This window comes from Loxodonta africana, chromosome 11 (genome assembly GCF_030014295.1).
Source record: "Loxodonta africana isolate mLoxAfr1 chromosome 11, mLoxAfr1.hap2, whole genome shotgun sequence".
NCBI lineage: Eukaryota > Metazoa > Chordata > Mammalia > Proboscidea > Elephantidae > Loxodonta > Loxodonta africana.
In genome coordinates, this window is record NC_087352.1 from 52,753,572 (window position 1) to 52,773,875 (window position 20,304).

The following is a 20,304-nucleotide window of genomic DNA, read 5'->3' on the forward strand; positions in this document are numbered from 1 at the left end:
GAGTTTCTTACTTACATTGTTATTTTCTTCTTCTGTATCTTCCTTAGGACTTTAGTAGTTTAGTTGGAACTTAATGTCTTCTAATTGAGTGATTTAGGCAAAGTTGCAGAAAATCAGTTATTTACTTTTAAAACAGAGATTCAAATACACTTAAGTATGAATGCAAATGGAATGCTATTGTCTAAAAGGTAATACAATTTAAGGATAAATTGAGAGACAATAAATTTCACAATAGAGAAAACAGTTTTTATGATTTCTAAATTTTTCCTTTACCACTTTGTTTAAATCTCCCTATATAAAATTTCTGTTCATTACACATGCAGCTTGTGTGCAGAGAAATACAATGTTATGAGCTGAAGCTAATACTTTTTTTTCTGTTGTGCTTTAGGTGAAAGTTTACAGCTCAAGTGAATTTCTCATACAAAAATTTATACACATATTTTTTTGTGATATTAGTTGCAATCCCCACAATGTGACGGCACACTCCCCCTTTCCACCCAGGTTCCCTGAGTCCATTCAACCAGTTCCTGTCCCTTCCTGCCCCCTCATCCTGCTTTTTTTGGACAGGAACAGCCCATTTGGTCTTGCGTATCTGATTGAAGCACATTCCTCATGTGTATTATTTTTTTCTTTTATAGTCCTTTCTAATCTTTGTCCGAAGAGTAGGTTCTGGGGATGGTTTCAGTTCTGGGTTAACAGTGTGTCTGGGAGCCATAGTTTCAGGGTTTCTCCAGTCTCTTTCAGACCATTAATTCTGGTCTTTTTACATGAATTTGAGTTCTGTTCTACATTTTTCTCCTGCTGTGTTCGGGACTGTCTGTTGTGTTCCCTGTAGGGGCGATCATCGATAGTAGCTGAGCACCATCTAGTTCTTCTGGTCTCAGGCTGGTGGAGTACGACATATTAAAATATAAATGGCTAACTTTTCCATGAGATTTTATATAAAATTTCTTAAATGAATAAATTGGGTTGCTTTAGCTATATGAAATTATATTATTTTGAACTATAGAACCAAAGTCATATTCTTAGATTAATTGTTCAGTTCTTTGAAAAAATTTAAAACACTTTTAGAAATCCTTGCGTTGATTTAGTACAAAATGAGGTGATTATTACAGTATTCATGGGTGTAACTGTCCTTTAAGTGGTGCTGTGATAGTTGCTGTATATATAATGCAGTAAATGACAGTATACTCAGTGGATATGCTCAGCTATTGCAGAAGAGACAGCTACAATTTCAGGGAAGAGTCAGCAAAGGGGGAAAGTTGTAGGTTAAGTTGTAGCGGTCATAGTTAAAGTTTAACTCACTATAAAAAAACACCGATAAACCAAACCCATTGCCATCAAGTAATTCCAACTCATAGTGACCCTATTGGAAACGCTGGTGGCACAGTGGTTAAAAGCTGCAGCTGCTAACCAAAAGGCTAGCAGTTCAAACCCGTCAGGCTCTCCTTGGAAACTCTATGGGGCAGTTCTACTCTGTTATATAGGGTCTCTATTTTTATGAGTCAGAATTGACCTGATGGCAGCGGGTTTTTGGGTTTTTTTAGGGACCCTATCGGACAGAGTACGACTGCCCCATAGGGTTCCCACGGTGGTAATCTTTATGGATACACACTGCCACATCTATCCAGCTGCTGAGTTTGAACCACTGAGCTTTCTGTTAGCAGCCAAGCATTTTCACCACTGAGCAACTAGGATTCATAACTGACTATAGAAGAGGTCATTTTGATGATTGATAGTAATTATACTAGGTTAAAGCAGCAGCAGCAGTGGCATTCATGGTTACAAGTTCAGATGAATAGGGGAAATGATAGATTTTTGAAGGAAAGTGATAGCCATTGCTATTTAAGGCCTGGCGGAAATTACAGTAGCTGTAGGTTAAGTGGAAATGGTGGTGGCAGTGGTTGTAGGTTTGGTTGACATGAAGGTAGTTGTAGGTTCAGTTGAAGAGGCGGTGAAAGCAGTGGTTGTTGAGCTTGTCAACTAAGATTAAGTGGTTGTTCATTGAATGGAAATTGCAATAGTTGTAGATCATGTTAAAGTGATGGTGTTGGGGTTATAAGCTGAGTTGTAGGGATTGTAGTTTTAGCTGACATGCTGATGGTGGCTACGGTAGTTGTAGCTGCAATTAAATGATGTGCATGGCCGCTGCAGTTGCAGAAGTTGTAGCAATTGTAGAGACTGTTGAAGTGAGAGTAGTTGTGGCTGTAGGTTGAGCTGAAGTGGTAGTGATGGCTGTTGAAGTCGTAGGTCCAGTAGAAATTGCAGTTGTTGCAGAGTCTGATGAAGTGGTGCTAGCTATTGGTTCAGTTCAAGCGGTGGTCACTGTAGGTTGAGAAGTGGTAGAGGTTGTTCCAGGAGTGGTTCTCCATTATTTTAGGTAGCTGGATAACAAGAAAAAGGACTCCACTATTCCGTTTATTATTCACCAGACATACTGTGAGTACTCTGATTGCTGTTGTTATCACACAGGCTAAGAGACAAGCCAGGAAGATTTTCCACTGAGACCAGTTATTGTAACCATTTCCTTTTACCTAAGAAAAGTGTAAATAAAAACATCAGTAATAAAAAGCCAAAATGCTTGTGATTGGTCATCTCTTTTTACATTATTTACAACCTATTGCACCAACATCATTTGAATCGCCATGTGTCTTTGAAGAAATTTAGGCCTCATGTCTAGATTTTCATTCAGGTGAAAGTGATTGCATGCTTTCCTTCACATTGTGGTGGTGGTTGTTGTTAGGTGCTGTCGAGTCAGCTCCAACTCATAGTGGCCTTAGGTATAACAGAAAGAAATGTTGCAGGTCCTGTACCATCCTCGCAATTGTTGCTATATTTGAGCCCATTGTTGCAGCCACTGTGTCAAGAGAATTCTGCCACTATCTCATCTTCTGTTATTCTTATTTTCCTATGATAGATGGAGGCCTCTTTTGGCTTTTTATGTTTGCTTAAGAGCACTTTAATGACAAATTCTCTTTCATATACCTGATCCTCCACTAGATATTATTGCCGCAAACTGCTCCACTTCTAAAATTACTGCCTCAAAGATCTCATCCTCAACCATCATTTCTTCTCCTTCCAGTTTGCTTGCTCAAAGATTTTTACAATGGCCATTTTTAACGTTATCAAGCCTTTCCATCCAGTAGCCCTTTCTTCACTCACATCCCTCCGTATCCAGCTTTTTGTCCATGGCCCATTACTTCTCTAACACTCTTGCTGATCCCTAAAATCTCTTTGACGTCCCTCTTCTCATTTTTTCCATCTGGCAAAAAAAAAAAAAATACTCTCTACTTTTTTCTGGACCTTCTCTGGACCATCAGGATCTGCTGGGGAAAGTCCAGCTGGCACTGATGTAGATCAGAAGCAGTATAAATATATGATCATCATCCTTGAATAGATTTTCACCACTGATCCACCATCGTATTACATTTCTCTGATTAATATACTTGATAGCTTTTTGAAATGGTTTCTCAGTCTTCTATCTCTTCAAACCTGTAAACTCCACCCACCAACCCACATGTACTAAGTGTCATTCCTCACTGACAGCAAATGACTTGACATTCTTATGCTTCAGAGGGAAATATGAAACCATCAAATGGAAACCTCCTCAAATGTCTGCTACCAAATCTGCAAACCTAAACATGCCAGGACCCCACTTCTCATTCTTTCCTGATTGACACAGCAGAGTTACAACTCCTTCTGCCCGAATCTGACCCCTCCACCTATCTGCCCTTTGGATGCTACCTCCTCTTCTCTGTCCTTCCCAGAAACTTTTATGATTGCCATATTCTTGGCTGAACATTTTACCTCTTTTCTCTTAAATGGAATCTCCCTTTTAAAATTTACACAGGCCCAAATTACTCCTATCTTAAAAACAAAACAACTTGGCTCCATATCCCCCATCTAGCTACCTCCATTTCTCACTTTCTCTGCCAAATGAAATTTCTTGAGAGTTGTGTAAATGCAGCATCTCCATTTACACATGTTTCAATCCAATCCATCCTGGCCTCTGCCTCTGTTATGCCACAGAAGCTTCTCTTGATAAAGTCCCCAGTGACATTTGGTCACTAAAATCTAATTGACACATTTCAATGTCATCCTACTTAAGCCCTCGGTAGCACTTGCCACTGTATACCACCCCCTCCTCTCTCTTTGTAACAGTCTCTTCCTTTTGCTTCTCATTGGTTCCTTCCTAACTCCCCAGAATCTATTTCTCAGCTTCTTTTGAAAGCTCACTATCCTCTTTCAGCTTTGTTGTTGACCTTCCCACATTTCCAGGCCCTTATCTCTTTTCCCTCTATGTCTGGGGCTGGTTAAATTTTTCTGTAAGGTGTCAAATAGCAGTAAATATTTTTGGTTTTGCGAGCCATACTTCTGTCAGAATGATTCCACTCTGCCATTATAGTGAAAAAGTAGTCTGGGCAATATGTAAATAAATGAGCACGGTTTTACTCTAATAAAACTTTATTTATAAAAACTGGCAGTGGATTGGATTTGACCATACTGTACAGTCTCCCTAGGTCAGGCATTCTCATCACTGGTTATACATTAGATTGACCTGAGAAAATTTTTAAAGCTATTGAAGCATGAGCCCCACTCCTGGGGTTTCTGATTTAATTGGTCTGAGGTGGAACTTAGCCTTGGTATTTCTTAAATAGTCCTCAGATGATTCAAAAGTGCAGCCAGGGAAAACCACCAGACTAGCCAGCGTCTGAGAATTCTTTCCATTCCATATTTAATATAAATTTCTTTACCTCTGCAAACAAGAAGAAATATTCTCTAACTCCACCCTGTCAGACTCATTCATTTTTTCCCATTGCCCCAGCAACAATATAAACAGTTTATATTTTTATACAGAATCAAGAAACAAGGCCTACAGTCTTCCTACCAAGCAAGCCTCCATAGCAAGATTAAGCAAAGGAAGGTGAGAATCCTAGAGTCAGGGGAACACAACCAAACAAGACAGAATCAAGATCAAAGTCAAGTTTCAACTAGGGCTGAAGACTTAGAGACACAGGCAGTCCCTGAGCTATGAACATCTGACTTACAGACTTGTATTTGCCCTTTAAAAATGTTGTGTAAGCTTGCCCTCACTTTGAAACAACCCCTACTTGGAACAAATTCTTCATCACAATCACCTTCACTTGTGGCATGTGCAGCTTTTAAATCATTGAAAAGGCTTCAAGTCTTTTCTTGCACTAAAGTACAGTACAGCTAAATAAAAACCGTATGCATCTGTTCCGACTTACCTGCAAATTCTACTTACAGACACAGTTACGAACTGATCTCGTTCGTTACCTGGAGACTGCTTGTATGGTGATAAGGTAAAATTAATTCAGCCAATAGGATATGAGATCAGGTGCTAAGGAGAGCTGGGCCTGGTCTCCACAGCCAGCAGAAAAACTCCAGAGAACAAAGCCAGGTTTCTATGTCAAGGCCATATACGCCAGAGGTCAGAACCAAAAGAGCTAAAGAAAGCGTCAAGCACAGATTCAGAGAAATATGAGAAAATAAGATGATTACCAACGGGGTAGGACTCTTGAAGCATTAAATAGGACTCAACCTACCATTGGAGATCAATTATTGAATTGAATCCTATATTGCCGACATATGGGTTCCCCTGCCCCCTCCCGAAACTTTCATTTGTTCTTTACACTTATTCCATTGATTTTCATATACTTCTGTATATCTATTTATATATCTGAGTCCACAGCTAAGACTCTTTGAAAACAGAGCCTATCAAATATTGTCCTTCTTGTGAGTTGCCTTACATTGATTTGTATAGTGTTGAGAAAAGGGCAAATGCTTAAAATGAAAGTAAATGAATGAAGTGATTAAATGCATTTCCTGGGAAAGAGCAGACCAAGTACCTCCCCATACACAGCATATCCCAGGCTGGGTAAAAGCTGCTATGCAAACATTACCTGTCCACTGGATAATTCTGTGTATGGACTTCCTGAGTGTGCAAGCACACCTGGGCTCATGCATGCCCCAGGTAAATTGGAGCAAACATCACCGGGTATGTCATTTGAGGGTGGACACCAGCGTGCAGAGCTGAGAGCCTCTTGGTCATTTGGAGATGTGAATGGCTGAAGAGAGAAAGCATACATGAGTAGGAAGCCCTGGTGTTGAATTTCTAAAGCAAAGCTTCTGTCGAAAATAAACATGATTGCAACTTTTAAAAGGAATAAATAAGTGCTTTGTTATTATCTTCTGAAGACAAAAATCTAGACAAGTCATTATATTTTACTTTTTAACCAATTTTTGTAAATTACCAATGTTGCAGGTCAGGAATGTATATCATCCTACCTTCCTTATTAAATGTTAAATATCCTCATGTTGCCAGCTGCTGAAGGTAAAGCTGCTATTAGGGAGCCGTGATCAGGAATGGGAGAAAAAACGTCCTTATAGTTTATCAGGTACAAACTGTTCAGGTCATCATGAAACTGACATCATTGGACCCAAAATAGTTGATTTGTCTATAATGACACATAGCAAGGACTAGAGCCCTGACCTTCCAGTGTTAAAGCCAATATATTTTCCACCGCACTATACTACACTATATATGTGGCATGTACTACAGTATATTACACCATCCTATATTACATTAATGAAAAATTCTCATGCAAGGTGACCCCATATAAATTCATACCATAAGTTACAATGAACTTGTGAGCCCATGACAGGGACATAAAAGACAACCCATTTGTCCAGTTTGCAATATGTCTTCGTTGAATTCCCCTTGAATATATAGCAGCATAAGAACAGTTGTCAATATGGAAATGTTTCTACTCTCAAGGAGCTTATATGCTAACAAGGGAACAAAACGGGTCTGTGTGTAATTAACAAACAAATCCAATCACTTGAAATATTGTTGAGAAATAGGAATGAGGAAAGCTTAAAAATGGTGCATTTGGTGGGAAAGGCTTTGCGAAAGAGGTGTATTAAAAGAGAGGGCAGCACTAGATAAGGTAAGAACAAGAGGAGTAGGTTCAGGGATTCGTAATCTTGGGCATAGTTGTGTTACAGCTCAAAAGTAATATAAAACTATCTGAGACTCTTCACCTGGTAGGATGATAATGTTTACTTTCTAGCTGCGAACCGTTTATTCCACTCCCTGCTCATCTTCAGAAAGGGCATACTAAAATGGCCCAGTATAGGTTCATTGCAAGGATTGGAGACCACGTAACTGCAAATGCTCAGAGCATTTTCCACTGCACTGTACTACACTATATTCTCTCTCTCTCCCTCTCTCTATGTGTATGCATATATATATACATACTCAATAAATGTTAGCTATCATTATTGTTGGTAGTAGCAGCAGGAGTATTATTTTTATGACTATTCTATTACTAGTTGTCTTTGATCACGTCAGTTTAAATGTCCATTACTAAATGGTCAACCAACAAGCAAGCTGCATTAAAACCATCCAACTAGAACTGTATTTCATCACTGGCCCATTAAGAACTATTGTTCAAAATAATAAAAGATATGATTGTCACTAAACAGAGATAAGAGAATACTCTTGACATTGAACACTTAAGATTTTTCTCTAACTATATTTTTTTTTTTTATAGGAAAGAAATAAAGATGACGGTTCTATGTTTTATTGACTAAGATTAAACAAAATCCCACCTGTAATTCACTAGGCAAATGTGAGGAAAGTTGGGCTTACCTTTATGAACACTTTTGCTTAGTTTCCTAAGGGTTGATTCCATTGTTTTAGTTATTGTCCAATTTGCCTGTGGCTGATAACTTGAGCACCTTAACGCACTTTGTAAAGAAAGTAAAACTCATTCATCAGGCCAGTGTTCCCAAATCTCCTGGCCCTGTTGGAATCCCAGCCCTTTCAAAGAAGGAAAATGACAGGTGGCATCTATACTAAGAGTGGAGAACCCATGCTCTAGGCTCAGCTTTGGAGTAATATTCAGCCTAAGTAATAATTTTTACTGTATTAGGTTGTTTTGACTTTCTTTTTACAGAAGGAATCTCTATACAAAATTGAAATCTCTGGAGATCTATGAATAAGTTTTAATCAGTTAATCAGCATTATGTAGTAATGGCCATCGGCAACTGAAGGGACATTAGCTACGTTTACCAAAGAAAGTTTATGGGTTTTGTTCCTAACTTTATAAGGATTAACTTAAGATCTTATGTATCCCTAAAAGAAAAACAAGTTGACCAGGACTTCTTTTCTTTTTTATTTATAACCTTCAAATAATCTTAAAATTCTGTTATTGCATATGATCTTCTGTGAAAAGTATTTTATAACTATGCCCAAATATCCCTAATAAAGTGAGATATACAGCCATTATCCAGATTTATGCCATAAAAGCGACTTAAGATAATATTTATAAGTATCTTCAAATTTGTCATTATCTAGAGAAACTGTCACGATGATGAATACCTGGTTAAAGGGATTTTTTTTTTCCTTCTGAATATTTGGGCATTCTGAAGGTCCAATCACAGAGTGTCAGACTCGGAAGTAACCAAGAATTTTTTATGTTCTATAATTAAAAAGTATAACTCCCCTTTTTTTGGTGAACCAGAAATCTCCCATGAGATTCTTTCATTCAACTAACACTTATTGAGCAACAGAACTTTCTTTGGTTTAGCTCCTCGATGGTTAATACAGGCTTATTGCCACAGCTCCAGCTTGCAAAGGCAAAATATTTCCTCACATACTTTTCATGTCTTCTACAGCATGTGAATTTTACCTTATTTTAATTCTTAGCACATTTTCATCCTTTGTTCTGATATCAGATATTATGTGCTCAGATATCACCAGATACATAAAAAATACTTATACTAACTGTATAGTAAAGGATTGGCTCTTGGTGTAGAAACGTTTTTACAAATAGACTAAATGATCATATTTATACATAAAGCAGAGATTTTTAGAGGATCGTTCTCAGGCCTAAAGATAATATCCAAGATTACTATCTGATTTTCCAGCATATATAGAAATCTGAGTTTTGACAGGTCTAGAAATTATAGCAAAATCTAAGCATCATATTGTGGAGACATAACTTTGTAAATAAATCAGTGATGTTGGAGCTTTACATTTGCATCATGGTGAATATAGAAAGTTAAATGGATTTATTTCTATATCATATAGTCATAGAAACATTCTAGTGCTGTATATCAGTAAATATTTAAAATAACGTCTAAAATATAGAAAAAAGTAACATGAGAAGTCGAAGCAGAAAAACAAATACGTGGCTGTTCTTCCTTTTGGAAAACAATGCAAAATTAAAACCTTGACCACGTGATAGTAGAGATTGGATTGCTTTTTAAATGCTGAAAATAAGATTGCAATATAGGCAAAACATCAAAATAGAGCAACTACTCACTAGCTGGTTCCCAGGGGGTTCAATATTCACTACGCATTTTCCATGCTTTCTGTCCATGCTTGACCTTGTACTACTACAAGCTTAACTCCAAGAATATTTTTTCCATCTGTTCATTGCCCTTTATATCTGCAACCTTGAGAAATAATTAAAATAAGTGGCAGAAAATCAGCTATGATGCATCAGTGCAGATGTGGATTCAACTAAATAATGAACAAGTATTCCCTTAAACAGGATCCACCTTAGAGGAGGAAATGAGATGTTAATTACAGAAAGACACAAGAAAACCAATACCGCCTCTGAGAGCTATTATGACTATCCCTTCAGTGAAGTTTCTGACAAAAGGGAAGGAAGACAAGTCTTCCTTCTCTTCTCTTGAGCCGCATCCTTCAAAACCTGCCTTCTGACTTTAAGGCCAACCCAAGAAAAAATTCTGAGGTGAAATTTTGCTTTCTCATTGTTTTCTGTCTACCCAGGCCTGATTGTTGGCGTCTGCATGTCTCACTATTTGGCCAGTTGCTGAGGTGACTCACATGCATTAAAAATGACTAGAACCAGTTTCCTAGGCAACAATGCCAAAGAGGTGATGGAATCTTAAAACTATTTAGGAAGACATTTTTAAAGAAATCTAGCTTTCCTTAAATTGAAAATGGATTAATGCTTTTTATTGATTTATTCACTCATCAAGTAAAAATATGACATTTCTAGAATGTGCTAGGCACTGCTCTAGTATAAAAATTTCGGTAGCAAACAAAACAGACCACACCTTTTTTGTGAATGACATTTTTGGCTTCTGACCTTTTTTTTTTTAAAAAAAAAAAGTTAGATCTTTTTAAAGTTTTCTTATAAATGTATTCAACATCTTTAGTTTAATGAGTTTTACTGCATCAATTAAGGTGACATAGCCTCTAGCCTTAGAACATAAAGAACATGGAAAAAATGGCTAAGAATGAAGAAGCTGGGAAAAGATTTGTTGTAAAAAGGAATTGAACATGATTACACACTCCTGCCGAAACACAGCCAATGACACCACTGTATGACTATCGGCTACCGTAGGCCCCCCTGAGTTGAAAGTGTCAATAATATTTAACATGACCTTCAAATAAACCAATTTACTTGAAAATCAGAATTATATTATTATCAAACAAATGATAGAAATTTATACGTATTTTCATTAAAATATTATTAAAATTTTGTGCTTCTGAGACATTCATTTTAATTAGCACTAGAGCAACATAGTCATGTAGTAGGTGAAGTTCCATAACATTTGATGATGAATATATATTACTTCAATGGCACAAAAAATAAAAAGTTTACTCTGTCATTTGAATCTCATTCTCACAACTTCTAACTGATCAAGTAGTTGCAAGACCTAGTCATAGAATTTTGAATAAGATATTGAAAATATTAATGAAAAAAATAGTAATAGAAAATAAAACAACAATTTTTCTGGCTAAATTTACCATGTAAAAATCAGATTTTCCCCTATGTTTCCAAAGAACAATTCTTCAGCATGTGTTAACAATTCTTATGACTAGATTAATCCAGAGGCCAACAGAAAAGGACATGCCTGGATTGTTACAATGAACAGAGTATGAGTATCTCTCATTGTCATGTCAGAATCTCCCCTGAAAGAACTTTGTCCTGGGCAGGATTTATAGCCAAAACAGAAATCTGAAGTCTTGCTGGCTGATTTGTGAGAACCCTTTGATAGCTGGTTATTCTTTGCAGGTGGTGGGGCTGTAGGGAGCCTATTCATCTAATAGGTGAATTGCACTGTTATTTCAAAGCCTAGGTCAAAACTGATTTTTTTTCTTTTTTTTTTTAAATCATGTTACTGAAACAAAAATTTTCTTGACTGAAATTTCACTACGCTCTGATTATTATTTCTTTGGTCTATTGATCATTTGATAGCCAGTAAAACAGCTTCAGCCCTCTGCTCTTGGACATTTTAGGAAAGGAATTATGATAGTTAATTTTTTATTGTGAAAGCACAACCCAGCAGTCAAATGGTTGACTGTTGTCACAGAATGTCAAAGTCTAAAATAAATATTGGCACGCAACCCAATTAATTCAAAGGTATAAAAGATCATTTAAAAAATACAAATTTAAAAATAAGTTTTCCAAATTCCCTATTACAATTATTATCAAACAACTGGAAGCAATCATTGAAAGTAAAAATAAAATTAAAAACTGAAGTGGTCTACCAATATGCTTTATATATGGTTATCGTAAAAGTATCACAGTGTTCTTTAGCATAGTTTTACAAAGCTGAGCCAATACATATAGCAGGTGTTCCACTACCAAATTAAAAACGATTAAAGAGTAGTTAAATAATACAATGGGATTATAGTAAATAAGCCTACTTAAAATGGATACTTCAGGAGGAAAAACATGTTTTGATGACATCATTGATTTTGCTAGTTCCAAAATCCAAATCTACTTACCAATTTTGCATACTTTTATATTGACAGAATATGGTCTTACATTAATTTATTCCAATTGTTTATAGAGCACCTAGTATACACCAGACATGTCTCGACCCTGGATATTCTGGCAGCAGTTATCAAAAAAGGCAAGACCTCTGCTTACGATCTGTTCTTTACTTATTGAATGTTTGGCTTTTAATTTTAACTCTCAAATTTGTTTAAAATAGTAGTATTTTTGCCTAATCAAAAGAATATTCTTATTCATTTATTTAAAGATATATATTATTTGTATGTTGCAGAAATTGGAGAAAGGCCCATAGAGGTAAATATATATTAACTTCTACCAAAGAAGGGGCAACTGAATAATTTGTCTCTGTTCGACCACAGAGACTGGGTGTTCACGGCTTTTCTAGGGATTAGGTGGGTAGTTCGAACCCACCAGCTGCTTTGTGGGAGAAAGATGTGGCAGTACGCGTCTGTAAAGATTTACAGCCTTGGAAGCCCTATGGAGCAGTTCTACTCTCTCCTATAGAGATGTTATGAGTTGGAATTGACTCAGGGGCAGTGGGTTTGGTTTTTGGTATTCCATTTTAGGGTGCCCTTCACTGTTAGAAAGTTCTTTTTTGTATTAAGCCAAAATCTTCCCCTTTTTTTCAGCTGTCCTGTAAGTTGGTCCTGCTTTCTGGAGACACTCAAAATAAAGCTATTTTTTCTTCAGAGTGTTTGTCTATGATCCCATATACACAAATCCAAAACTTGAAAAAGCTTTGAAAACCGGAAATTATTTGTACCTTTGACACAACGTTATTTAACAAGAAAAGTTAACCCAAACTAATAAGGCCATTTTTAGCCTTTTTAATCAATTTAGCATGACAGTGGGAATCAACTCAACAGCGATGGTTTTGGGCTTATTCATCTATTCAAGTACAGAAATATTAATATGTATTGCAGGTTACTGCCACAGAGCTTGCTAGAGGTGTGTACCATATTACATTTATAACGTTTTTTAAAGAATCTGAATTAGGAAACACATTCTACCTACCTAAGCATTTCATGTGAGGGATTACGGGCCTGCAGAAATTTTATGATTTTTTTTTTAAGACAACTAGCAAGTGCCTCCTGAAAAACTATTGCATAAAGGTCTTAAATTACTTAAACTGTCTCTTATGGCTGATATTTTTTAAATGTGGATGAAAGAAAGCAAAAAGAAAAGCTTCAACCATTGCAGGGTGGTAGAAAAAGTGCTACTCTCTGGCAGCCTCTGATATAAATTCAGATTAACGTAACTCTACTGACATTACAGAGATGTTTATGCCTACTCCAGTGGGCATACCACACTGCTCATAAACTAATCCTCATAACACCTACAAGAATTAAGGTTATCATCCCTCCTTTACTGATGAGACGTGTAAGTTTTAAGTGAACTTTTCTAAACCCAAACTAAGATTAGAGTGTGTGGACCTGAAGCTCCCTATTCATTCGTTGTCTAATGTGAACCACACTGTACCTCAAGAAGGCTAGAGGAGGAAAAGTGAAGGACAATTTAAAGGTCAAATTCATGGTGAACACCATACAGTTGGAGAACATCTAGAGAAGCTGGTGACATACATCAGGATTCATCAGGAAAGTATAGATGTTTACTGGCAGCAAGACAAGGGTGGTGCTGCCACCTGAAATTGGACCTGCTCACAAGGACAGAGATTGCCGGAATTCAGGCTCTAAGGAATAGCAAGGTCTTGGCAACTCCCAGGGTGTAGCCTCGATTCATCATCCATGCTAAGCCTGCAGTTCTGTCGAAAAGCAAATGTCCAAATAGTCAGGACTAGAGCACCCAAGAGGTTCACAGAGCAGGGGGACCCAGAATTATCCAGGCCAACAATATCTTTTTGAGGATACCGGGGCCCTAGCTCTGGGAGCTGAATTTCACCAAAAGGAATCCAGTCCCCAAGGATACACACACACACACACAGAAAGAGAAAGAGAGAAAGAGATACACATACACACAGAGGCAATGCCCTAGGCCTTATTGGACAATTGCAGCAAACAGACTGGTATATATAGAATGGGCTATCGAAATAGCTATCCAAGAAAATCTTAGGTCTATGAGCTAGGGCAAAGAGGGAATTGGGCATGTAGGCTCTAGTATCATGACTGGGTTATGAGATCTGGGGCCCTGTGGGGGATTTTGGTCAACTTGAAACCTAGGAGATTTGGGAGGTCTTAGTTATCTAGTGCTGCTATAATAGAAATACCACAAGTGGGTGGCTTTAACAAACAGAAATTTATTCTCTCACAGTCTAGGAGGCTAGAAATCTGAATTCAGGGTGTCAGCCCCAGAGGAAGTCTTTCTCTTTCGGCCTGGGGGGAAGGTCCTTGTCATCAGTCTTTCCCTGGCCTAGTAGCTTCTCAGCACAGCAACCCGGGGTCCAAAGGACATATACGCTCTGTTCCTGGTGCTGCTTTCTTGGTGGTGGTATGAGGTCCCTGGCCACCTCTATCTCTCTGCTTGCTTCTCTCTTTTATACCTCAAAAGAGATGACTCAAAATACAACCTAATTTTGTAGATTGAGTTCTGCCTCTTTAACATAACTCCTCTAATCCTGACTCATTAACATCATAGAGGTAGGATTTACAACACATGGGATAATCACATCAGATGACAAAATTGTGAACAATCACACAATACTGGGAACCGTGGCCTAGCCACATTGACACACATTTTGGAGGGACATAATTCAATCCATAAAGATGGGAATTCAAGGGCTCAGTGGTGGGACATCATAGCCCTGCTCAGGGCTGCAGTAAAGCTGGCTCTGCGTACAGTGGATGGTACAGTATCCTGCAGCTCCAAAGTTCAAAGTTGTGACTTTGTTCAACTTCACTTGTGGTAAAGAGTGGGGACTATCTTCCTGCCCTAAACAAAAGTTTCCTGAAGTAGTTTTATGGACCCCAGGGCCAGTAGGAGGGCAAGGGGGATGGGCTAGGAGTGGAAAAGTGCTGAGAACTGAGTCAGTGAGGGAAAAGTGTCTTCAAGGATCTACCACTTCTCCTTGATAAGAACGCTTCATCAGAGGTACCTGTGGAAGGCCTCCACAGGAGTCACCTGGGCTAATAACGCAAATATGTAACAGAATACGTGAGTAGGAAAGAGGGGCTAAATCCTTGACTGCAATTTCCTTCAAAGACTGCAATGTATTAGCTGTGCATCCAGTATGGCTGGGGAGGGCAGCTTTCCCCCTGAGGCTAGCCAGGTAGAGCTTTTGTAACTGCCTATGGTCAGACCTGAAAAATCACACACAGGCTTTGAACTAGGAGCTGGACTCCTCAATATGAGTTGAATAGGCAAAGAGTATAATTTTGAACATGCTCCCATAACTTCGTAAAGAGTTGTAATTTATGTGCCTTTGCCCAGTTAAATATGGAATCTTAGTGATTTTTATTTTTTCTCCTTAGGAAATGTGCTAGACATGTTGGTGGGTAGTTAGTATTAATTCACAACCTCTTCTGTGCACTCCCCTGTACACCAAGAGCTGAAAGTCCTAGAAGCTACATTCCCAGAACCCCTAGACTTGCCAGTAAGATGCACTCACTTGAGACTTGGAAAATCAAAGGGAAGTGCAAATCATTATTCCCCCAACAGTTGGAGTGTCTGGCACATGCAAGCTTCAACAGACAAGTTTTCACAGTGACTAGCTGGGCTCCACCTCCCATCTCTGGCTTTGCAGCTGTAGGAATCTGCAACCTGACAGTGGTTTCCGGCAGTGCACTGACCACAGGGTGTCCGCAGAAGATCCCTGAACTCTGTATCACGGCTTGCAGTGGCAAGCCTGGGAGGAACCTAGAAACAACCTTCTCCAGCACTCCTCCAATACTCCTAATAATTGTGTAAGCACTTAATAACTGTATTCCTTTCAGTTTCCATTATCTAACCTCGTTTCTGTCTTCCTGAATCGTAACTAGGAAAAAACAGAGTGCTTCCAGAAATTGACCCTCTCTAGGATGAGAATCCTGGCTTGGTTATCTGATCTGGATAACCGTGTTCCCAATTAAGAACAGGAAACTTTTAAACCCTGGAATGCAGTGGCTTTGAGAAACCAAGGGATACCTACAATGGACTGTTGTGGTGGTTATGAGAACTACCAGGACTGTGAATGGGCTTGCTCCTTCTGACTAGACTGTAGAATATAAAGAGAAAAAATGGCAAGCTTAAGGCTAAACTTCTTCAGCTCAAGGTAAGGTAATAAAAACAGAGAGAGGCTTTTTTTTTCTGCATTAAAAGAAACTCTATGTCTTATAACTGCAAGGCTTCTATAGATGAAAATCTGATTCTGTTAGTTGCAAAAATACAACAAAAGTAAAATTTATAAGTTTGCCAGTTAAAGTATTGATTGGGAAATACTGGGACCCTGAGGATTGAAATACCACCAATCATTGCCTCCAGATCCATAAATAGAGTCAAACCAATCTTCTCCAAAGAGAGAAGTACAGAATCTGAAAGATAACAAAAAAAGTTATAAGGTTTTTTTAAAATAATTTTGACAGAAGCACAGGGAATTTGTGTGGGAATACATTGTGAAGGTGCCAGGCCAAAGAGAAAAGATCATAGTATTAGACTGGCCCAAATTTATTGATATGGGTATACTTGCTCGAGATTCTGGATATATTGTGTTAGCTCCAGGGGCTGGAGCTTGCTTGTTGAGTTGAATGAAACCTGTACAGTGATGGATTACATTTAATGGAACTAAAATGATATAACTTCTTTGATATAAAGTAGAAATAAAGGAATTCGAAAGCTTAAGAAATACACGTATGCAGTGGATACATCACGTGTGAGTTTCTCACGTTACCACCATTAGTTCCCTTGGGACAACACAGACAAAAAGCCCTTCATCAGGCACTGAGAAATGCAATCAAGTGAGGGGAGGAGCACCATCCCTAGAAAGCTCCTAGGTACTATCTTCTGTAGGCTGAGAAAACGCACATAAGATTCCAAAGTGAAAAAAAAAAAAAAGGTTGCTTTACCATTCATGACTAAGAAAATGTCGTATTGCTTTGTGGGTCTTTTCGATTTGGGAAGCAACATACACTGTTTTTTAATGTGTTATACTGGCCCATTTATTAAGTAACCAGTGAGGCTGCCAGTTTTGAATGGAGTCCAGATTAAGACAGGTACCAGCTGCCATTGAGTCAATTCCTAGTCATGGTGACTTCACGTGTGTCAGAGTAGCATTGTGCATCGTAAGATTTTCAACGGCTGATTTTGCAGAAGTAGATTGTCAGGCCTTTCTTCCAAGGTGCTTCTTGCTGGACTTAGACCTCCAACCTTTCAGTTAGCAGCCAAGTGCATTAACTGTTTGGGATTTGCTTTCATCCTAAGAGAAGGAACTCCTAAGAGAAGGTACTACAAATGCTTCAGGCTTCGGAAAAAGTACATTTGGGCCTTATGACCCAGAGGAGCCAGTGGTGCTCCAGGTGTCTGTGGAAAACTAAGGTGCCAGGTGTAACCTTTGGTAAACCCCAATCAGTGAATCACAGGGCTTTAGAGTAAACCATGTCCTATTCTACAAATAACTATTCTCCATTTGAGGAAAATTGCGTGGATTGTTACTGGGCCCTGGTAGAGACCAAACACCTGACCATGGGGCACCAAGTAATTTTATGCCCGAGTTGCCCATCGTATTCTGCCCATCATTGTCTGATCCACCAAGTCTTGAGGTTGGGCACACCCAGCAGTCTTCTTTCATCAATAGTTGAGGTTTAGACAAGTCTGGGCTCAAGCATGATACGAAAGCTTAACTAAGTTACATCATTGGAGGCTCACGTTCCCAAGACACCTGCTTCTGCACGACTGCCACCTCTTCCTCAAGCAACACAAAAGGTCTCATGGGGAAGTTGACCGGAAAAAGAAATGAGGTTGGTTTATAGATTGTGCCACGTAATAGCCACCATGATTTTCCTCCATTAAAACGTGAAATGCCACAGCCTTAGGGTCACTTTGGGGATGGCATTCAAGGTTAATAGAGATGGAAATCCCTACTAAGAGGAAGAATTTGAGCAGTGTAACTGCTTGTTCACTTGGCTTGGAAGGAGACATGGCTGGAAGTACAACAGTATTCTTCACCACTGTTTTTAGCTTTACTGTATTGAATGTGTACTTTACCAGAAAAATATATGACTCTCAGTGTTATTTGGAGAGTCTGCTAATAATAAATATTGATCTCAATTTCTAAGCTTTCATCCTAGGAAAGGATTGGTCTCATGCTTTGCCTAATATTAGAAAAAATAAATATCCCCCAACTTCTCATATATTCTTATATCTGAAATTCTCAAATTAAAAATAAAAAGAAAGGACTTGGTAGAAATCCAATAAACATATCTACCCAAAGTAAAATCAAGATGCATGGAGGGAACTGCCTAGATCTGAGGAACCCTAAGACTGATCAATATCCCCTCCTTTCTGTCCCTGACTGTACCTGAAAGTCCCCATTTATAGGCTGCCTAGGAGCCTCCCAGCGATGTGCATTTTAACAGGGCTAATATTGGTCCTGACATAATCTCTGGCTAATAATTCAGCTCACATTCCTGTTTGGCAGCATGAAATTTGGGATGAGACCATCACTGTTGGAGTCTAGCTCCTGCCAGCTATTTTCCTTTGGAAAATTACTTATTCTTTCTGAGCTTCTATTTCTTAATTTGTAAGAGGCTGGTAGTAAAAACACCTGACTTACAGATCTAACATAAAAATTAATGTAAATAGAAGATCATCGTGATTTATAAAGTGGTATGAAAGTATAGGAGCCCCAATGGTGTGATTTATAAAGTGGTATGAAAGTATAGGAGCCCCAGTAGGTCAGAAGTTCAAATCTACAAGCCGCTCCTTGGAAATCCTATGAGGATGTTCTACCCTGTCCTATAAGAGTTGGAATCTACTTGATGGCAATGGGTTTTTTTATGCAAGTGTAAGGATGAATTTAGGTATAAGATGTTGGAGCAAGACAGTCAAGAGATTTTGGGCAATTTACCTAAAGTCCCTGATCTCATGAGTGCTCATCTGTACAATCAGAATGATTGTAGAACTTAATGTACAGGGTTTTTGTAAGGCTTAATGAGATAATATGTATAAAGTGCTTAGGACACAGGTCTGCCATTTACTGAATGTTATAAGGACGGCAGTGGGCAGTGGGTATACAAGGATTGGCGATGATGATGATGACGATGCAGGTATTGGTTATCAGGATTATAGAACTGGCAGATGACGCAGAAAAAGAGCTCAAGCTTTGAAATCAAACAAACATGAATTTAAACATCAAACCTCTGAGATGTAGAGCAAATTTCTTAACTCCTCTGAGTCTCAAGTTCCTTATCTTTAAAGTGGTGAATAATATTTACTTTAGTAGTCTTTGAGAGAAGAAGTAAGAAGAGATTGCTACTTTTAAAATTATTTTTTCTTTCCTAGAAGCAGCATGGAAACCCTGGTGGCATAGTGGTTTAGTGCTATGGCTGCTAACCGAAGGGTGGGCAGTTCAAATCCGCCAAGCGCTCCTTGGAAACTCTGTGGGGCAGTTCTACTCTGTCCTATAGGGTCGCTATGAGTCAGAATAGACTCGACGGCACTGGTTTTATTTTTTTTGTTTGTTTGTTTAGAAGCAGCATAGTGTAGTGATAAAGAGATTTGGATAACAAAAGATTTGTGGGTTGAATTTTATCTCTTATAAACAGGCAATTTCTTTAGAGCACTAAGCCTCAATTTCTTCATAAGAAAAAAATATAACCATATCAAAGGCTCATTGTGAGGATTAAAAAAAAAAAATTTTTTTTTTTTTTTTTTTTAAATGTATATAAGGTGCTTAGTGCAATGCCTGGCACTTACTTCATTCTAAAAATTGTTTGTGATTCCTGTTATGGTCACTGTCGCACACATCCTTTTATGACTGAATCTGAGGCAGTAAAGTAGAAACCGCAGAACTGATGTCTTTGCAGGACATGGGTTATCACTGCTGGGGAATGTAGGCCCAGTCCTGGGAATGAAGCCCCGGTTTGGGTGTCCAGGGTGGCAGCTTCTGGGAAGTTGGGATTGGAACCCAACACTGAGCACCAAAGGCAGGGAAATGAGGGGCACCTTTGGGCACCACATGTCCCCTTCTGCACCACAGTGCCCAGCCTTGACTAAAGGAAGCGTGAAGGAGGAACAAAATAAAGAGCTGCCCTCACAACTCAGAGAAGGCAGCTCATCTTCCTCATTTTGGGTATGAATCAAAACCAGAAAGAGGATACAGTACAGGCAACAGAACTGAGCTCTCAGGCTGTGTCCAACTCTTAACTAGCTATGTGAACTCTTATAAAATTGTGAACCTTTCAGGACTATATTTTCCCCATCTTTTAAATAATGTTTTTATGACCAAACGGTAACCACAGACTCCTTCTGTACAACCACCGATAAGCGTTGATTGACCTCTGCAAACGTAAAGAATCTAAGTGACTCCACCTGATCAAGGTCTTTGATTCTTTGCTTTGCTCTCAGACAT

The 20,304-nt window shown here is 38.5% G+C and overlaps 1 protein-coding gene across 1 annotated transcript in view; it reads right to left on the reverse strand.

The window, feature by feature from the left end:
- Positions 1 to 278: 278 nt before the first annotated feature.
- DYNAP (dynactin associated protein) overlaps positions 279 to 20,304 on the reverse strand; it is a 42,024-nt gene continuing 21,998 nt past the window's right edge. Inside the window, 3 exon segments of the mRNA XM_064293212.1 lie at positions 279 to 2,534; positions 9,354 to 9,452; positions 9,454 to 9,492. Coding sequence (XP_064149282.1) covers positions 2,307 to 2,534; positions 9,354 to 9,452; positions 9,454 to 9,492 — 366 coding nt within the window. The 3' untranslated portion in view covers positions 279 to 2,306.